A 21867-nucleotide genomic window follows, 5' to 3' on the forward strand; every position below is an offset into this window, starting at 1 on the left:
ATCATGTTATATAATCGAGTAGTTAAAAAGTTAATCTTATTATTATTTTTATTTATAAAATACAATATATATATATATATATATATATATATATATTAGATTAAATTATAAAAAATAGTATATATAATATAATGTATATATATATATATATTAGATTAAATTATATATATATATATATATATATATGATAAAAAATAGTATATATAATATAATATAATTTTCTATTATAATATATATTTTTACTATACATCATGTTATATAATCGAGTAGTTAAAAAGTTAATCTTATTATTATTTTTATTTATAAAATACAATATATATATATATATATATATATATTAGATTAAATTATAAAAAGTCTAGAATTATGGTTCGGTTCGGTTCTATTGGTTTCACGATTCAGTTCGATTTGGTATATATATATATATATATATATATATATATATATATATATATATATATGATAAAAAAATAGTATATATAATATAATATAATTTTCTATTATAATATATATTTTTACTATACATCATGTTATATAATCGAGTAGTTAAAAAGTTAATCTTATTATTATTTTTATTTATAAAATACAATATATATATATATATATATATATATATATATATTAGATTAAATTATAAAAAGTCTAGAATTATGGTTCGGTTCGGTTCTATTGGTTTCACGATTCAGTTCGATTTGGTTATAATTTTAATGAAATCATTAGGAATGGATTAATTTCAAAATATTTCTAAACCAGTCGAATTCAAAATGTGCACACTCCTATTGTTTAATTCTACATTATAGCCTCCAATGTTAATAATTTCTACACTGACAGGAATAAGAATGTTCAATATACGTCACCAGCATTTAATTAAACATATTTGGAAAATTATAAGAATCAAATCTTTTTATTATTATTATTATACGGTATAGTGAAGATTACTAGACTAAATTTATACCTATACTCAGGGGATCAGAATGTTAAATATACGAAATCAACATTTAATAAAACATATCCGTGAAATGATTGAAATTAAAAATATAAAGATCAATTTTTATCATTTACAAAATAAAAAATTAAATAACAAATAATCTTTGAAATTTATAAATAGGGGATCATATTTTTCACTCAAAGACTTACATTATTATTCTGTCTCATTTTTACCATACACTTAGGTCACGGAGGACGGAATTTCATGTTTTCCTTCAAGTGGCAATGTTGGACAATTAAGAGGAAAAATTACGAAGTAAATAAAAATATTATCATATGGCTTTAATGAAATCAATTGTATCTTATACAATACAAAATTTTGATAATTTCATTTTTTCACTAGGGTTGTTGTAACTTAGTGGTACTTAGGCTAATTAGGCTATTATAGAAGTTTTTAATTACAAAAGTTATCCTTATAATTTTTCTTTCATAGAGCACGTGTATCAGTTCCATAATACACGCATCATTCAAGTCAGGAGTGCAATTTGAAAGTAAGACCTCAAGAACTTACCTCCCGAATCCCTACCAATATTGCTTTACCCTTGGGGCTATCTTTATAATTAACACTCTACATTCCCTTCTCTCCTAATAAACAAAATAAAGCATGATTTCATTCTCTTCGCTTCTATCCAATCAAGCAAAAGAGGTCGAACTGTCAAACACAATTTCTTTCATAGGGATGTCACATTGATATCTTCTTCTCTTCCATCGAGTCAATTTTCTTCTTTCCTTCCAAACACAGCATTAGAGTAAACTAGTTAATGAAGCCCAATAGGTTGCATTATTTCTTTATTAAAAAAACAGAAGAAAGAAAGAGACCATCATGTAGAAATCATAAAAATATATGCGGTGTTATATTTTAGTCAATTTGTAGTGGAGCCTTTTTTCTTGTGTTTCAATAGCCAATTTTAATTGGAATCAAGCTACTCTAAACGAGAAGAGTACCGTAAAGAAGAAACTCAAAAAAATATTAGCCCACTGATTTATTGATATGAAACTATGTTGACACCATTGAACTGAACTCAAAACGCCTCTAAGGATATAGCGGTGTTGAAGTTTCGCTTTCGAACCGCACTTGATACATCTATTCTAAAAAAAAAATAAAAAAATTCAAAACCAAATACAAAAATTATTACATGATCTAAGTTAATTACAACTCGACACACAAGCAAATGTATCCGCGTTATCCGGAATTTATAACATTGAACATCAAGACCAAATACATATAGTTCCATCATCATCAGTAGAGGCTAGAGGCCTTCCCAAGCCACTCCATGAACAAGCAAGAACAGGAGCACCATGTTCTTTCACAGTACTCACCATTCTACCCATCTTCAATGACCACACATAAATGGATCCATCTGCAGACCCTACAACAACAAAATTCTCATCAGGACTAACACAACTCCGACTCCAATTCGAAGCCACTTTGTTGCCCTTAATCTTAAACTTCCCACAAACTTGCATTGTCCTCACATCAACCAGATTGTGCAAATTGTCTCTTCCACTGCTCAACACAACGTTCCCACATCGAAATGGACAAATTGAAGTCACCGGTTGTGTGTGAAGCGCGATATGGCTGTCACAGTACCTCATGGAGTACCTTTCAGTTTTGCTGAATCTGATTCTTCCGTCGGAATGACCAGAGCAAAATTTGTTTTCATCCATGGTAAAACAAATGGCATTACAAGGACTACTAATATATGTTGAACATATAGGATGGTCTTCTTGGAGGTCCCAAAACATTATAGTATGGTCATTGTCACCACTGATTATGTATCGGTTAGATACCTCGTCAATGTCCACAGCACAAATATTATTAATTATTATCATTATAATATTATGAAGAAAATAAAACAATTTAATTCGCAAAACTAGAATAGCTTGGATCTTGGACTTTAAATGGGCTTTAAATTTGAATAAGAAATTTGAAACTAGAATTGTAGGGCTTAAACCCAATAAAGGGAGCCCTTCCAGAAATTCTCAATAGCCTGGGCCAAACCCAGGCCAAAGAGGGGGTTTGGAAATAGTTTTCAACCAGCAATTGACGCGCCTCGGTTAGTACCTCACTAGCTGCGTCATTGCCCCAAGCGCAAAGATACGTATTCCAAAGCCCAACCTCTGCTTTTATATTACAAGTCTCCTATCCCACTTTTTACAACTTTCCGATGTGGGATGCATAACTACCATTACCACTTAACTCTACAAAACCACAATATATATGTATGCATATATATATATATAGATGTATGCAAGGTCACTTTTTCCATTAATATTGCATTCAGTGAACATCACCCTGTTATGATTTAACTCATGGAGACAACACATTCTGTGAATATGGACTTGAGTTTCAGAATTAGTCACCTAGTATAAAACTATAAAAGTATAAGGGGTTTTCAAGACGAGTGATAAATTCGGCTGTTCTGAGTTTGATTCTTAGTAAACACAAAAACACATAGATTCAAGATAAGTATGATTTGCAAGTAATTGCATGTATTCAAAATTTACCTTGCATTCATGAGTTTAAAGGGATGACGGTTTGAAGGGTTAGATGCCCAAACAGAAATCCAAAAAAAATAAATAAAAACTACTCCATATAAAAGAATGTCAAGGGTTTTGGTATAAGTGCGTCCTTTTATGTAATAATAATTCAACAGTTATTATCAATTAATATTTTGTTTTCTACAAGATCAGTTGAACACTGAGTAGAATATTTTTTGTCTAGTGGCTACTCAACTTCTTCTATTATTATCATTAATTTTGTAACTGTGAGATAAATTTTGTACAACTATTTCATGAAATGTACTTCAAATGATTTAAATTTTAAACCGTGTCTAAACTCTACATATATTATAGGTGTCAAGGGATTTTATCATTAGTCATAGTCTTAAAATATTCGAGAACTATTTTTTTTTTTGAGCTATTTGAGCTAAATATATTTATATGTTATCATCAAAATGTTTGTATTTCCGTTGGTTAAAACTTTTAGGTTAACATCGCCTTGTTTCAAGTCTATAAGATTGGTAAGTTCGTAACCATGTACAAGCATTGTTGTTTACTAGGTGTGCACAAAAAACGATGCAACATAAATTGTAATCAACTCAAAATGATAGGTTATTTTCGATTTTTTCATGATTTGGTTCGGTTCCGGCTTCCTAAATATCGAATAGCTTATAAACGATTTGGTTAGGATTTAAAGTTCTATGAGATCAAATTGAACCGTTTCATAAATTGTACAAATATTTATATATTTTGTATTTTATAAATAAAAATAATAATAAGATTAACTTTTTAACTACTCGATTATATAACATGATGTATAGTAAAAATATATATTATAATAGAAAATTATATTATATTATATATACTATTTTTTTATCATATATATATATATATATATATATATATATATATATTCGGTTAGGATTTAAAGTTCTATGAGATCAAATTGAACCGTTTTATAAATTGTACAAATATTTATATATTTTGTATTTTATAAATAAAAATAATAATAAGATTAACTTTTTAACTACTCGATTATATAACATGATGTATAGTAAAAATATATATTATAATAGAAAATTATATTATATTATATATACTATTTTTTTTATCATATATATATATGATAAAAAAAATAGTATATATAATATAATATAATTTTCTATTATAATATATATTTTTACTATACATCATGTTATATAATCGAGTAGTTAAAAAGTTAATCTTATTATTATTTTTATTTATAAAATACAATATATATATATATATATATATATATATATATATATATATATATATATTAGATTAAATTATAAAAAGTCTAGAATTATGGTTCGGTTCGGTTCTATTGGTTTCACGATATATATATATATATATATATATATATATATATATGATAAAAAATAGTATATATATATGATAAAAAAAATAGTATATATAATATAATATAATTTTCTATTATAATATATATTTTTACTATACATCATGTTATATAATCGAGTAGTTAAAAAGTTAATCTTATTATTATTTTTATTTATAAAATACAATATATATATGATAAAATATAGTATATATAATATAATATAATTTTCTATTATAATATATATTTTTACTATACATCATGTTATATAATCGAGTAGTTAAAAAGTTAATCTTATTATTATTTTTATTTATAAAATACAATATATATATATATATATATATATATTAGATTAAATTATAAAAAGTCTAGAATTATGGTTCGGTTCGGTTCTATTGGTTTCACGATTCAGTTCGATTTGGTATATATATATATATATATATATATATATATATATATATATATATGATAAAAAAATAGTATATATAATATAATATAATTTTCTATTATAATATATATTTTTACTATACATCATGTTATATAATCGAGTAGTTAAAAAGTTAATCTTATTATTATTTTTATTTATAAAATACAATATATATATATATATATATATATATATATATATATATATATATATTAGTTTAAATTATAAAAAGTCTAGAATTATGGTTCGGTTCGGTTCTATTGGTTTCACGATTCAGTTCGATTTGGTTATAATTTTAATGAAATCATTAGGAATGGATTAATTTCAAAATATTTCTAAACCAGTCGAATTCAAAATGTGCACACTCCTATTGTTTAATTCTACATTATAGCCTCCAATGTTAATAATTTCTACACTGACAGGAATAAGAATGTTCAATATACGTCACCAGCATTTAATTAAACATATTTGGAAAATTATAAGAATCAAATCTTTTTATTATTATTATTATACGGTATAGTGAAGATTACTAGACTAAATTTATACCTATACTCAGGGGATCAGAATGTTAAATATACGAAATCAACATTTAATAAAACATATCCGTGAAATGATTGAAATTAAAAATATAAAGATCAATTTTTATCATTTACAAAATAAAAAATTAAATAACAAATAATCTTTGAAATTTATAAATAGGGGATCATATTTTTCACTCAAAGACTTACATTATTATTCTGTCTCATTTTTACCATACACTTAGGTCACGGAGGACGGAATTTCATGTTTTCCTTCAAGTGGCAATGTTGGACAATTAAGAGGAAAAATTACGAAGTAAATAAAAATATTATCATATGGCTTTAATGAAATCAATTGTATCTTATACAATACAAAATTTTGATAATTTCATTTTTTCACTAGGGTTGTTGTAACTTAGTGGTACTTAGGCTAATTAGGCTATTATAGAAGTTTTTAATTACAAAAGTTATCCTTATAATTTTTCTTTCATAGAGCACGTGTATCAGTTCCATAATACACGCATCATTCAAGTCAGGAGTGCAATTTGAAAGTAAGACCTCAAGAACTTACCTCCCGAATCCCTACCAATATTGCTTTACCCTTGGGGCTATCTTTATAATTAACACTCTACATTCCCTTCTCTCCTAATAAACAAAATAAAGCATGATTTCATTCTCTTCGCTTCTATCCAATCAAGCAAAAGAGGTCGAACTGTCAAACACAATTTCTTTCATAGGGATGTCACATTGATATCTTCTTCTCTTCCATCGAGTCAATTTTCTTCTTTCCTTCCAAACACAGCATTAGAGTAAACTAGTTAATGAAGCCCAATAGGTTGCATTATTTCTTTATTAAAAAAACAGAAGAAAGAAAGAGACCATCATGTAGAAATCATAAAAATATATGCGGTGTTATATTTTAGTCAATTTGTAGTGGAGCCTTTTTTCTTGTGTTTCAATAGCCAATTTTAATTGGAATCAAGCTACTCTAAACGAGAAGAGTACCGTAAAGAAGAAACTCAAAAAAATATTAGCCCACTGATTTATTGATATGAAACTATGTTGACACCATTGAACTGAACTCAAAACGCCTCTAAGGATATAGCGGTGTTGAAGTTTCGCTTTCGAACCGCACTTGATACATCTATTCTAAAAAAAAAATAAAAAAATTCAAAACCAAATACAAAAATTATTACATGATCTAAGTTAATTACAACTCGACACACAAGCAAATGTATCCGCGTTATCCGGAATTTATAACATTGAACATCAAGACCAAATACATATAGTTCCATCATCATCAGTAGAGGCTAGAGGCCTTCCCAAGCCACTCCATGAACAAGCAAGAACAGGAGCACCATGTTCTTTCACAGTACTCACCATTCTACCCATCTTCAATGACCACACATAAATGGATCCATCTGCAGACCCTACAACAACAAAATTCTCATCAGGACTAACACAACTCCGACTCCAATTCGAAGCCACTTTGTTGCCCTTAATCTTAAACTTCCCACAAACTTGCATTGTCCTCACATCAACCAGATTGTGCAAATTGTCTCTTCCACTGCTCAACACAACGTTCCCACATCGAAATGGACAAATTGAAGTCACCGGTTGTGTGTGAAGCGCGATATGGCTGTCACAGTACCTCATGGAGTACCTTTCAGTTTTGCTGAATCTGATTCTTCCGTCGGAATGACCAGAGCAAAATTTGTTTTCATCCATGGTAAAACAAATGGCATTACAAGGACTACTAATATATGTTGAACATATAGGATGGTCTTCTTGGAGGTCCCAAAACATTATAGTATGGTCATTGTCACCACTGATTATGTATCGGTTAGATACCTCGTCAATGTCCACAGCACAAATATTATTAATTATTATCATTATAATATTATGAAGAAAATAAAACAATTTAATTCGCAAAACTAGAATAGCTTGGATCTTGGACTTTAAATGGGCTTTAAATTTGAATAAGAAATTTGAAACTAGAATTGTAGGGCTTAAACCCAATAAAGGGAGCCCTTCCAGAAATTCTCAATAGCCTGGGCCAAACCCAGGCCAAAGAGGGGGTTTGGAAATAGTTTTCAACCAGCAATTGACGCGCCTCGGTTAGTACCTCACTAGCTGCGTCATTGCCCCAAGCGCAAAGATACATATTCCAAAGCCCAACCTCTGCTTTTATATTACAAGTCTCCTATCCCACTTTTTACAACTTTCCGATGTGGGATGCATAACTACCATTACCACTTAACTCTACAAAACCACAATATATATTTATGCATATATATATATAGATGTATGCAAGGTCACTTTTTCCATTAATATTGCATTCAGTGAACATCACCCTGTTATGATTTAACTCATGGAGACAACACATTCTGTGAATATGGACTTGAGTTTCAGAATTAGTCACCTAGTATAAAAATTAGTCACCTAGTATAAAACTATAAAAGTATAAGGGGTTTTCAAGACGAGTGATAAATTCGACTGTTCTGAGTTTGATTCTTAGTAAACACAAAAACACATAGATTCAGACGATAAGTATGATTTGCAAGTAATTGCATGTATTCAAAATTTACCTTGCATTCATGAGTTTAAAGGGATGACGGTTTGAAGGGTAAGATGCCCAAACAGAAATCCAAAAAAAATAAATAAAAACTACTCCATATAAAAGAATGTCAAGGGTTTTGGTATAAGTGCGTCCTTTTATGTAATGATAATTCAACAGTTATTATCAATTAATATTTTGTTTTCTACAAGATCGGTTGAACACTGAGTAGAATATTTTTTGTCTAGTGGCTACTCAACTTCTTCTATTATTATCATTAATTTTGTAACTGTGAGATAAATTTTGTACAACTATTTCATGAAATGTACTTCAAATGATTTAAATTTTAAACCGTGTCTAAACTCTACATATATTATAGGTGTCAAGGGATTTTATCATTAGTCATAGTCTTAAAATATTCGAGAATTATTATTATTATTTTTTTTTTTTTTTTGAGCTATTTGAGCTAAATATATTTATATGTTATCATCAAAATGTTTGTATTTCCGTTGGTTAAAACTTTTAGGTTAACATCGCCTTGTTTCAAGTCTATAAGATTGGTAAGTTCGTAACCATGTACAAGCATTGTTGTTTACTAGGTGTGCACAAAAAACGATGCAACATAAATTGTAATCAACTCAAAATGATAGGTTATTTTCGATTTTTTCATGATTTGGTTCGGTTCCGGCTTCCTAAATATCGAATCGCTTATAAACGATTCGGTTAGGATTTAAAGTTCTATGAGATCAAATTGAACCGTTTTATAAATTGTACAAATATTTATATATTTTGTATTTTATAAATAAAAATAATAATAAGATTAACTTTTTAACTACTCGATTATATAACATGATGTATAGTAAAAATATATATTATAATAGAAAATTATATTATATTATATATACTATTTTTTTATCATATATATATATATATATATATATATATATATATATATATATATATATATTAGATTAAATTATAAAAAGTCTAGAATTATGGTTCGGTTCGGTTCTATTGGTTTCACGATTCAGTTCGATTTGGTTATAATTTTAATGAAATCATTAGGAATGGATTAATTTCAAAATATTTCTAAACCAGTCGAATTCAAAATGTGCACACTCCTATTGTTTAATTCTACATTATAGCCTCCAATGTTAATAATTTCTACGCTGACGGGAATAAGAATGTTCAATATACGTCACCAGCATTTAATTAAACATATTTGGAAAATTATAAGAATCAAATCTTTTTATTATTATTATTATACGGTATAGTGAAGATTACTAGACTAAATTTATACCTATACTCAGGGGATCAGAATGTTAAATATACGAAATCAACATTTAATAAAACATATCCGTGAAATGATTGAAATTAAAAATATAAAGATCAATTTTTATCATTTACAAAATAAAAAATTAAATAACAAATAATCTTTGAAATTTATAAATAGGGGATCATATTTTTCACTCAAAGACTTACATTATTATTCTGTCTCATTTTTACCATACACTTAGGTCACGGAGGCGGAATTTCATGTTTTCCTTCAAGTGGCAATGTTGGACAATTAAGAGGAAAAATTACGAAGTAAATAAAAATATTATCATATGGCTTTAATGAAATCAATTGTATCTTATACAATACAAAATTTTGATAATTTCATTTTTTCACTAGGGTTGTTGTAACTTAGTGGTACTTAGGCTAATTAGGCTATTATAGAAGTTTTTAATTACAAAAGTTATCCTTATAATTTTTCTTTCATAGAGCACGTGTATCAGTTCCATAATACACGCATCATTCAAGTCAGGAGTGCAATTTGAAAGTAAGACTTCAAGAACTTACCTCCCGAATCCCTACCAATATTGCTTTGCCCCTGGGGCTATCCTTATAATTAACACTCTACATTCCCTTCTCTCCTAATAAACAAAATAAAGCATGATTTCATTCTCTTCGCTTCTATCCAATCAAGCAAAAGAGGTCGAACTGTCAAACATAATTTCTTTCATAGGGATGTCACATTGATATCTTCTTCTCTTCCATCGAGTCAATTTTCTTCTTTCCTTCCAAACACAGCATTAGAGTAAACTAGTTAATGAAGCCCAATAGGTTGCATTATTTCTTTATTAAAAAAACAGAAGAAAGAAAGAGACCATCATGTAGAAATCATAAAAATATATGCGGTGTTATATTTTAGTCAATTTGTAGTGCAGCCTTTTTTCTTGTGTTTCAATAGCCAATTTTAATTGGAATCAAGCTACTCTAAACGAGAAGAGTACCGTAAAGAAGAAACTCAAAAAAATATTAGCCCACTGATTTATTGATATGAAACTATGTTGACACCATTGAACTGAACTCAAAACTCCTCTAAGGATGTAGCGGTGTTGATAGTAATTCAGAAAATAAGTCTTTAAAGTTTCGCTTTCGAACCGCACTTGATACATATACTCTAAAAAAAAAAAAAAAAAAAAAAAAAAATTCAAAACCAAATACAAAAATTATTACATGATCTAAGTTAATTACAACTCGACACACAAGCAAATGTATCCGCGTTATCCGGAATTTATAACATTGAACATCAAGACCAAATACATATAGTTCCATCATCATCAGTAGAGGCTAGAGGCCTTCCCAAGCCACTCCATGAACAAGCAAGAACAGGAGCACCATGTTCTTTCACAGTACTCACCATTCTACCCATCTTCAATGACCACACATAAATCGATCCATCTGCAGACCCTACAACAACAAAATTCTCATCAGGACTAACACAACTCCGACTCCAATTCGAAGCCACTTTGTTGCCCTTAATCTTAAACTTCCCACAAACTTGCATTGTCCTCACATCAACCAGATTGTGCAAATTGTCTCTTCCACTGCTCAACACAACGTTCCCACATCGAAATGGACAAATTGAAGTCACCGGTTGTGTGTGAAGCGCGATTTCTCTGTCACACAGCATGACGTACCTTTCAGTGTTGCTGAATCTGATTCTTCCGTCGGAATGACCAGAGCAAAATTTGTTTTCATTCGTGGTAAAACAAATGGCATTACAAGGACTGCTTATGTACATTGAACATATAGGATAGTCTTTTTGGAGGTCCCAAAACGTTATAGTATGGTCATTGTCACCACTGATTATGTATCGGCTACAAACCTTGTCAATGTCCACAGCACAAACCTTTTGTCTGTGCCTGGAAACTAGAGTTCGACAAATCTGACCAGAATTCACATCCCAAACACACAGATTTCGCGACGTGAGGGCTGCAACAAGCAGGGTGTCATCTGAGCTGATGGCAAGATCATAGACTGAGCCTCGGAAGCCTTGTAGAGTGCGAGTTAGTGTCCCATTGCTTGTGTCCCAGAGTTTTATGGTGCTGTCTTTTCCTCCGCTGATCAAAGTGTGTGAGTTGTTGAGAAATGAGATGGAGCTGCATCTGCCTTCGTGAGCTTTGATTTTGTGCTGGACCAAGTTGGGGATCAATGATTCGGATGAGATTAAAGCACTCGTTTCACCTGTGTCATGTTGTCCCACGTCGTTTGAGAGGAGAGGTTCATGGCGCTGATAAGGGATACCTCCTGCCTGTTTAGACACATTTTCAAAACCGTGAACATGAGGGTCCAAAGCGTGTGAATTGTTGAGGAATGAGATGGGGCTGCATCCGCCTTCGTGAGCTTTGATTTTGTGCTGGACCGAGTTGGGGATCAATGATTCAAATGATATTAAAGCATTCGTTTCACCTATGTGATGTTGTCCCACATCGTTTGAAGGGAGGAGTTTTTGGCACCATGTGCAGACAAGTTTTGAAAACCGTAAACATGAGGAGGGTCCAAACCGAACAATATGGTCTTTATCTTTTTTCTTGGTGGGGAAGACAAATTGTTGGCTTCCTCTTCTTCAACTTCTTCCATGTTACTGTCTTCCATGGTATTTGTTTGAAGCCTGCAAGTATGATGAACAATAAAAGAGAGGGAAAAAAAAAAAACAGCAAGACAAGAACACATCAAATTTTGAATTATGGAAACATGAAATTGTCATTATATACTATTGAAATTATTCTTACCTACCCAAAACAAAAGAAAAACTGAAAAAGCACAAGCAATTGATTTAGCCGGAATAGAACAAAAGTTTGAAATGACACAAGATATAGAGGTTGGTATACTTGGCCACCAAGTATATATTGCAAAGTTGTCACCTATTTTATTGATGTCAAGTTGTCATACCAATAATTAAATAATGAACCAACTAATCTAAGTCACATGTATCATATAGTCAACTACTTTGTAACTTAAATATAAATACAATCAATCTTATAAAAATATAATCACCTTGCTGGCCAAGATTTCCCACCTTGTAGGACACCATGTCCGTGTGCCCCAATCCGAGCGTCCGATCGTAGGACACGTGTCCAATATGCCTTCAAACTTTGAGATTAATGTTTAGCTGAAGGATTCTGCTATTAAGAGTTGAATCCCACTAAGAAGAAGAATTTTTTATTATTTTTTTTTAAATGTCTTTTTTCCCTCCAACTAATGGAACAATCTTAATTAACCACGTGATTCAATCCTAAACTTCACATGACCTTTGAAATGACTTATAGGACTCATCTTGCTTAATTAGAACATCTCCAGCATTATGTTAAAATATTATTTTGTGTAAAATATATATTGTCAAGTATGATGTGTAAATATTTTTTTATCTCCAGCAATCTGTTAAGATACACTGTCACGTCACCAATATGTAAACTTATTATATATACACAACCTTTTTACACAGCTATATTAGCATAATTCTTTTCTCCTCCCTCTTTTTCATTCCATTAACAAATCAATCATAGTTGTTAAAGGCGCGCCTAGGCTCCAAAAAAGCCCTAGGCTTGTCAAGGCCCAGCTAGAACGCCTCAACCTATTATAGGCCAAACCCTTTCAATTAGGTTCACATAAAGCCCTCGGGCTCACGTTTTTTAGTAGACTCCAGGCTCAAAAAAGGTGCGCCTTGTATTTTTTAATCATTTATTTATATTATTTTCCTTTTTACTTATTGACTACTAAATTAAAACGTTTTCTATATCATATACCGTATTATTTAACCTTATGAAATATTTGACAAAATTCATAAATTTATGATTCACTACTTACATTAACTACAATTACAGTTTAATTATGATTATAGATAATAATATATGCATTATTATATACACGCGCCTTACTTCGATTTGGCTCGCGCCTTATACCACGCCTTGCGCTTAGGCTCCAAGAGGCCTTTGGAGCTTTAGTACGCCTTGAGCCTTTAACAACTATAGAATTAATCCAATATTAAGTATGTTTGTAAAAATTATGTGAGGTCATGTTATTGGGGGATATAAAATGCTGGAACTAAAAATAAATAATTCAAATATACACAACGGGTGGAGATGGCCTTTAACGAATCAATCCTACATTAAGTAGGTCTGTAAAATTTGTTAACATAGGGTCCGACAAGACATTGGTTGCTTTATATACAAAATATATATATATAATATAACACAACTGTTAGGAGGAGTTCTTGTCATAAAAAATGTCTCTCAAAGGTGATCACTTTTTTCACCTTTCATACATTCAAATAAATACAAAATTCAAGAAACATAAATTAGGTCCAGTTATCTTCGACTTAGATTCACCTTGACAAGAGTTCTTTTTTGGTGATCTTGGGCAGAGGGATTTAAACCATTGCCCAATTTAACAACTTGGGCTTAACAATAAATTTTAAAACTAGAATTGTAGGGCTTAATCCCAATAAAGGGAACCCTTCCAGAAATTCTCAATAACTTGGGCCAAGCCCAGGCCAAAGAGGGGGTTTGGAAATAGTTTTCAACCAGCAATTGACGCGCCTCGGTTAGTACCTCACTAACTGCGTCATTGCCCAAGCGCAAAGATAATTGTTCCCAGACCCACCCTCTGCTTTTGTATTACAACTCTCCTATCCCACTTTTCACAACTTTCCGATGTGGGATGCATGACTAGCATTACCGCAATGTGTGTGTGATATATGCAAGTTCACTTCTTCCATTAATATTGCATTCATTCAACATCACCTTGTTCTGATTTAATTCATGGAGACAACACATGGTTTGAGTATGGACTTTAGTGTCAGAATTAGTCACTTTGTATAAAACTATAAAAATATAAAGGGTTTTCGGGACCAGTGTTTGATTCTTAATAAATACAAAAATATATGAATTCAGATGATGAGTGTGATTTGCAAGTAATTGCATATATTCGAAATTTACCTTGCATTCGTGGTTTGGGAGTGATTGCATGTATTTGCAGTGGTCAATTGCCCAAACAAAAACCCAAAAAAAAATAATAATAATTAAATAAAATAATAAAAAAAATCTACTACTACTCCGTATAAAAGTATGTCGAAGGGTTTTGGTATAAGTGCGTCCTTTTTAATTCTAGATTATAGCCTCCAATGTTAATAATTTCTACGCTCGGGAGGAATAAGAATGTGCAATATACGTCACCAACATTTAATTAAACATATTTCAAAAATTATAAGAATCAAATCTTTTTATTATTATTATTATACGTATAATGACAATTACTAGACTAAATTTATACCTATACTCACGGGGATCAGAATGTTAAATATACGAAATCAACGTTCAATAAAACATATCCGCAAAGTGATTGAAATTAAAAATATAAAGATCAATTTTTCTCATTTACAAAATAAAAAATTAAATAACAAATAATCTTTGTAATTTATAGGGGATCATATTTTTCACTCAAAGACTTATATTATTCTTCAGTCTCATTTTTACCATGCACTAATAATTCAAGAAAAAATAAATAAATAAAAAATATTACAAAAAAAGTTGAAACACAGTTTAGAAAATTAGGTCACTCCAAAACCATTCAATATGTGTTTACTTTGCAGGACAAGTAGGCCTCATTTGAATCCAATAATGAGAGATATTTTCATGGAAAGAGAGAGAGGTAACACCTAATTTGATTCCATTCAGTGAATCGTGCATGAAGTGCCACACAAAAAAAAATGAAAAAGTAAATTAATAAAATTGTGATATTGAAGTAAAAATAAAATAAATAAAAAATCTCTATACTTACCTCTTCCAGGATCATACCAAATAAATTTACATGCAGAAGAAATAGCTTATACAATCGTATAATTAAAGGATTATCAAATCTGCTCCAACAGGAAGTTTGATTCCAAGCTTCTTGGCACGCTTTCTCGCTATTGTTTTCCTCTTTTGCTTCATGAACTCCAATGGAGTTCCTATAAGAAATCGATTGAGAGGATCAAAAGTAATCTTCTCAAGATTCACAGCACTCTTAATTAAATACATGGCAAGCTCAACATCATTTGTACGCCCAACAAAACCAATTAGTTCCACCACCTTAAGGTAATGATGGGGCCGAGACGTAAACTTCTGATGTTTTCTTTTCCGAAGTGGCTTGAACCAATGCAGCTGTAACAAGGAGGAATGGAGTCATATGGGGGGCAGACTATTAGAATACAAAACCAAATTACCATCATAATTGTTCAAGTTAAAATCACAAAATTGCTAGAATCAATGGAATAGCCACCACGGGCTCCAAAGAAATCGAACGCCATGCTGTTGTTATACATATGACTGAAGACCATTAGCATACAAAGCCAAATTACCAAGCATCAAATCATAACTGTTCAAGTTAGAATCACAACATTGGCAGACTTGATGGAATAACCACCAAAGGCAACACATTAGACATAAGAAAACACTGCATTATAAATGAATTCACTCCGTTCTGAAAAGCAACAAGACTAAATCTAACTGAATAAGGTCAGAGACCTCAAGAGGTCCAACTCCGGGAGGAGTTCTTGAACCATCATGAAAATAAAGCAATCTAAGAACGTGCAACGTATTAAAAGACCATGTAAAACTCTCAAGGCAGTAAATATTAACCAACACGGGAACAACAGAATGATAAATATTCATTTAGAAAATACTTGAACAATCAGAAGAAAAAAGCATGCTAAACACTTAATGCAACAACCACCACAGGTGAAAATTGACACTGTTCTGAAAAGCAATAAGACTAAATCTAACCAAATAAGGGAAGAGACCTCAAGAGGCCTAACTCTGGGAGGAGTTCTTGAACAATCATGAAAATAAAGCAATCTAAGAACATGTAACATATTAAAAGACCATGTAAAACACTAAGGCAGTAAACGGGAACAACATAATGATAAATATTCATTTAAAAAATACTTGAACAATCAGAAGAATAGAGCACGCTAAACACTATAAGAGCATTTTTCCTATTACTGGTAATATTGTAATTTTGTAATAGCTATAAAGAGCAATTACGAAAGCAACTCCAGAAGCCAAATGAATCAAAATTTCCGTTTGAAAATTCAATTACGAAGGCAATAAAACTCACAGTTCAGAAATGCATGTTGTAAAGTAAAACTTATTACCTCCAACACAAATTTAGACAAGAAAGGGCATGCCTCTATCAGGAGAGTAAAATCCATAAGGCTTTCATCATCGCTTGCATTAATTATCACCTCCAGTCGCTTGAGTTTATTAAATACAAAAATTTAGTATCTTGAAGATCAATCTGAATAAACCAAAGAAAAAGTAAATCAGCACAGATTGATAATTATGTTAAAAAAACAAAAGAATAAAATAAAAATGAAGGGGAGGAGATCAAATGAATCATTTAAACTTCCTAACCTCCCACATACAGATAATCTCCAGTGCAAGGCTCTCTAGCTGAGAAAGATAGCTTGAAATATCCAAAAACTTATATATTAGATAAGTGCAATATTCACCCCCGATATACAAATCCACAGGAGACTCGACATTTTTAAATGGCAAGCGTATTTTTGGTCCGAAGTACTTAAATGACACAAGATTCGTTGCAGAAATCTCAATACTTTCCACATTGAAGCAGAAAGTTATCTCCAAACGCTTCAATTTGAGTGCTAGATCAGGAACTTTCAGATTTACGAGAGCGTCAGATTCTTTCACATACAATTGTTCCAGATTTGGAAAGTTAGTTATGAAGTACTCGAGATCCTGTCCAGTTACATTGACGTGTGTCAAGAGGAGATTGGTCAGGGAGTTGCAGCTAGTAAACCCAAGAGACAATGAATGCAAGTGATTTGCAATACCATCCGGGTCAGGAAAATTGTAATCCTCTTCCTCTCTACTATAGTCGGTTAATTCTGCCAAGTCTAACTCAAGCCTTTTAACTCTCTTCTCCATTGCAAAGTTAACCCAATTGTCAATATCAAGTCTAGAACTTTCCCCCAAATCAAATCGAACTCTGAATTCATCTATAGTTGGAGCGTTGTGGGATTTCAAGACTTGAGTAACCCAACTCAAATACAATGGCCTTTCTACTTCAACTTCCTTTTGTCGCTCATAGATTCCTTCGATTAAATGTGAGGAGGGATCAAAGGTCAAACGAGTAAAGTGTGTACCTCCATCTATTTGATAGGAGACTAGTTCTTGCAGATTCTTTCATGGTCAATACTGACAAGATTGAAACAAGTACAACATCAGGAAGTTCACTAATGCGATCCTCCAAACACAACCCTCCTTTATCGACCTTCTCACTATTGCAATTAAAGATAAAATAAATAATAATAATAATAATAATAATTAAGAAAGTGTGATAACAGAAACACCACAGTACTGCTGAATTTTTGTAACAAACAAACCAATAAATAGAGATATATAATAAATCCATACATAAGTAAAAAGATGATGGTACCTTGCGTTTTCAACACAACACATTGAGGTGGGTCCAACGGTTTTCTCCATGGAAATTGATTATACAGTTTTTTTTTTTGTATAATTAAAAAAATTAGTCTGCAGATCCAAGAGATAGCAAGAGGAGAAGATGGACAGATTAGAGATATAAAAAACAAACAAGAGAGAAAAAGATGAGCAATTTTGATATTGGTTTAAGGCAACTTGATATTTGGAAAAGTACTTGCGGTCCAATTATTTTCCGGTATTTCTAGTGAAAAATAGAAAAAGAAAATACAATAATCACCGGCATTGCTGCAGGCATATTTGAAAAGAAAAAAAAATGATATTTAAGTCCATTAGTTTCACACCAATATAAAAGAAATCCGATGAGAATAGATCACGAAATCCGATCTTTGTCTCTGACAAGAGCAAAAAAGAAAATTTACAGAAGAGATTTTCATTTTTCATAATGAAATCAAAACTTACAGATCTTGTAAGTGTTGCGCCTTCAGATCCTTGAGAGAGAGACGGGGAATTGGGAGTTGTATAGCATGCGGATGGCGGCTCTGCACGGGAACATGTGGTGGAACTGAACACGCCGCTATATGTCTTAGGTTTAGCAAACCAACGGTTGAGATGTTTTACCATCTAATTTCAACAGTTGAGATACAAATTTTTTTTAAACAATTTTTTTTTTTTTTATGTAAAATGTTTTCTTTATTTTTTATTTTTTTATGTAAAATATTTTCTAAACAAAATTTTGAGATTAATGTTTAGCTGAAGGAAGAGTTGAATCCCACTAAGGAGAAGAAGTTTTTTTTTTTTTTTTTTAATGTATTTTTTCCCTCCAACTAATGGAACAATCTTAATTAACCACTAATGGAACAATCTTAATTAATCATGTAATCCAATCCTAAACTTCACATGACCTTTGAACGGACATGTTGAGTGGGAATTATTTTCATGTTTCTTGTCATAAAATGTCTTTTCAAAGGTGAATTACTTTTTTCACCTTTCCTAAATTTAAATAAATACAAAATTCAAAAAAATAAATTCAAAAATTTTAGTATTTTATATAATTTTCCATGGAGGTCCAGTTACACTTTAATAAGTTCTTATTTGGTGATCTTAGGCTGGGCCTTTAAACCCAAGGCCCAATTTAATAATTTGGGCTTAAAAATTAAAATTTTAAAACTAGAATTGTGGGGCTACCCAATAAAGGGAGCCCTTCCAGAAATTCTCAATGGCCTGGGCCAAGCCCAGGCCAAAGAGGGGGTTTGGAAATAGTTTTCAACCAGCAATTGACGCGCCTCGGTTAGTACCTCACTAGCTGCGTCATTGCCCCAAGCGCAAAGATACTTATTCCAAGGCCCAATCTCTGCTTTTATATTACAACTCTCCTAGCCCACTCTTTACAACTTTCCGATGTGGGATACATAACTAGCATTACCACAATATATGTATATACAGGGCCGGCTGAGATTCCAAATATTTTGAGAGGCCCTAAGCGAACTTTCAGATGTGAGGCCTTTAAGTTTCACACGCGCAAAAAAAAATTATAAGAGTGCAAAATTTTCACACCATGTTTTCAAATTCTATAGCTAATATAATTGTGCGTCTGTGCATAAGACAACTAACTAATAACTATAAATTATCACCACCAACAAATAATTGTGCGCCTGTACAGTGTGCATAAGACAACTAACTAATAACTATAAATCTATTACCACCAATAAATAATTGTGCGCATGTGCAGTGTACTTAAGACAACTAACTAATAACTATAATTTTTTATTACCACCAATAAATAATTATGCGCTTGTGCAGTTTGCATAAGACAACTAACTAATAACTATAAATCTATCATCACCAATAAATAATTGTGCGCATGTGCAGCGTGCATAAGACAGCTAACTAATAACAATAAATCTATCAATTAAAGAGTGCGAAATTTTCACAGGCACAAAATAAAAAATGAAGAGATCAGTTTACTAGAGAACAGAAAACTGCAGCTTCTTTTACATTCATTGTTTATATAGCTACTAAAATTTGATAATTACATATGACAAAAATATGTGGAGATGAGGTGACTATATATATTACAGGAGGATGAACTTGTACTACCGAAGAAGTAGTGGGACTTTTAGGTTATATGTGGCATCCACTATCCTATATAGTTTTGTCTTTCACTCTTTATATTAACTACACTACACTTTGTGTTTGTGTTTTTTTGGGAGCCAATTACCCCTTTCTTGATTTCAGGATGAGGAATCAACTTTAGTAGCAGTGATTGGTTGATCATTGGTACAGAAGACCTGTGCAAATTAATATAAAAACCATTAACTTTTGTTTTGTTAAAGCGTGCTCTTGATTTCCATGTGTTTGTACATTCTGATGGCAAGTGCTTTGACGGTATTATTAACTGAAATTCTAGCTGAGCCAACTTCAAATAACATCAATAATGGTGGTATGTATCTTCTTATAAAAATAAAAATAAAAATAAAAAAACCCTTAATTTGGCACTTTCAAGTATGAGCATAATTTAGAGATTATTACCTCAAAGGCTCAACCCACTAGAAGGGATCCTTCATTTTCGTAGGATTGAATGTGAAAATGCAAAAAATTATGAGGAAAATGGGTATGGTTGCTGCTGTTGTGAGATTGGAGTGGAATTAGGGAGAGAGAAAAAAAAAAAAAAAAAAAAAAAAAAAAAAAAAAAAAAAAAGGTATCTGCCATAGATTATGGACTCGATCGCCATGAAAGACACATGTAGAAAGGCACACATTTATTAAAATACTAAGAGAACCTTAATATGTTCATTCAGCTTTTGATAGCCATCAGACACAGTGACACACACACACACAAAAAAACCCCTAGTTTGGAAGCTACTTTTCACAATTGGAACAAAGGTAAAGGCCCGAATCAAACGAACCAAAGTTAGAACAAATCAAATGATGAGATGAACGAAAGAAAGAAACGTATATAAGAGATCGATTCATGCAAAAGGATAGAGGATGAACATACCTTGTCACCTGAGGCGATAGCGGAGGTGCCCTGCGGAGTGTCGAAGCAGATTGTGTCGTCTGAAACTTGCCCTAACTTTTTTTTTTGGTTTTTTCCGTCCCCTATGGGCCTCAAAATTTGACGCCTCTAAAATTTGAGGCCCAAGGCGACCAAGACTTGTCCTAACTTAAATGTTTTTTTTCCATCCCCAATTTTGAGGCCCAAGATGACCGCCTTTGGTATATACACGCAAGTTCACTTGTTCCATTAATATTCATTCAACATCACCGTGTTCTGATTTAATTCTTGGAGACGATACATGATGTGAATGTGGACTTGAGAGTTTCAGAGTTAGTCACTTTGTATAAAAATATAAGGGGTTTTCAGGAAGAGCAATAAAACACATGGATTTAGACGATAAGTGTGGTTTGCCAGTGATTGCACGTATTCAAAATTTACCATGCATTCATGTGTTTAAAGTCATGATAGTTTGAAGGGCTAAATGCCCGCCAAAAAAAAAAAAAAAACTCCATATAAAAGTTTGTCAAGGGTTTTGGTATAAGTGCGTCCTTTTATGTATAATAATTTAACGGTTATTATCAATTAATATTTTGTTTTCTACAAGATCAGTTGCGACACGGATTCAAAAAATATTCTACTCAATTGTTGAACACTGAGTAGAATATTTTTTGTCTAGTGGCAACTCAACTTCTTCTGTTATGGTCATTAATTTTATAATGTGAGATAAAATTTGTGCAACCATCTC

The 21867-nt window shown here is 31.4% G+C and overlaps 2 protein-coding genes and 4 non-coding genes across 14 annotated transcripts; all 6 read right to left on the minus strand.

The window, feature by feature from the left end:
* Nucleotides 1-2933: 2933 nt before the first annotated feature.
* Nucleotides 2934-3087, minus strand: LOC132305597 (U4 spliceosomal RNA). The gene has a single exon (XR_009481639.1). It is a non-coding gene; the product is annotated as a U4 spliceosomal RNA (small nuclear RNA).
* A 4713-nt stretch (nucleotides 3088-7800) lies between these two features.
* LOC132305598 (U4 spliceosomal RNA) lies at nucleotides 7801-7954 on the minus strand. Its single transcript, XR_009481640.1, has one exon. It is a non-coding gene; the product is annotated as a U4 spliceosomal RNA (small nuclear RNA).
* A 2972-nt stretch (nucleotides 7955-10926) lies between these two features.
* Nucleotides 10927-14247, minus strand: LOC132305287 (autophagy-related protein 16-like). Its single transcript, XM_059802952.1, has 3 exons — nucleotides 14231-14247; nucleotides 12168-12291; nucleotides 10927-12036 (listed from the first exon to the last, which is right to left on the minus strand). The coding sequence occupies exons 1-3, from the start codon at nucleotides 14245-14247 to the stop codon at nucleotides 10927-10929; spliced, it is 1251 nt and encodes a 416-aa protein (XP_059658935.1).
* Nucleotides 14112-14264, minus strand: LOC132305600 (U4 spliceosomal RNA). Its single transcript, XR_009481642.1, has one exon. It is a non-coding gene; the product is annotated as a U4 spliceosomal RNA (small nuclear RNA).
* Nucleotides 14265-15388: 1124 nt separating this feature from the next.
* Nucleotides 15389-21277, minus strand: LOC132303811 (uncharacterized). 9 transcript variants are annotated; one of them, XR_009481339.1, is made up of 5 exons: nucleotides 18584-21109; nucleotides 18117-18214; nucleotides 17072-17958; nucleotides 16813-16955; nucleotides 15389-15820 (listed from the first exon to the last, which is right to left on the minus strand). XR_009481339.1 is itself a non-coding variant. In XM_059801241.1 (4 exons), exons 2-3 carry the CDS (start codon nucleotides 17603-17605, stop codon nucleotides 16899-16901), a joined length of 591 nt encoding a protein of 196 aa, XP_059657224.1. In that variant the 5' UTR covers nucleotides 17606-17875; nucleotides 21123-21277; the 3' UTR covers nucleotides 15389-15820; nucleotides 16813-16898. The 9 variants fall into 9 exon arrangements, 1 of the variants encoding a protein (XP_059657224.1); XR_009481341.1 differs by having other exon boundaries at nucleotides 17072-17875; nucleotides 18584-21108; XR_009481336.1 differs by having other exon boundaries at nucleotides 17072-18214.
* On the minus strand, nucleotides 19304-19454 carry LOC132305595 (U4 spliceosomal RNA). The gene has a single exon (XR_009481637.1). It is a non-coding gene; the product is annotated as a U4 spliceosomal RNA (small nuclear RNA).
* Nucleotides 21278-21867: the final 590 nt, after the last annotated feature.

The sequence above is a fragment of the Cornus florida genome, unplaced genomic scaffold, assembly GCF_030987335.1.
Source record: "Cornus florida cultivar Cherokee Brave unplaced genomic scaffold, ASM3098733v1 CherokeeBrave_3.0.0_Hap2_Chr04, whole genome shotgun sequence".
Taxonomy (NCBI): Eukaryota; Viridiplantae; Streptophyta; class Magnoliopsida; order Cornales; family Cornaceae; genus Cornus; species Cornus florida.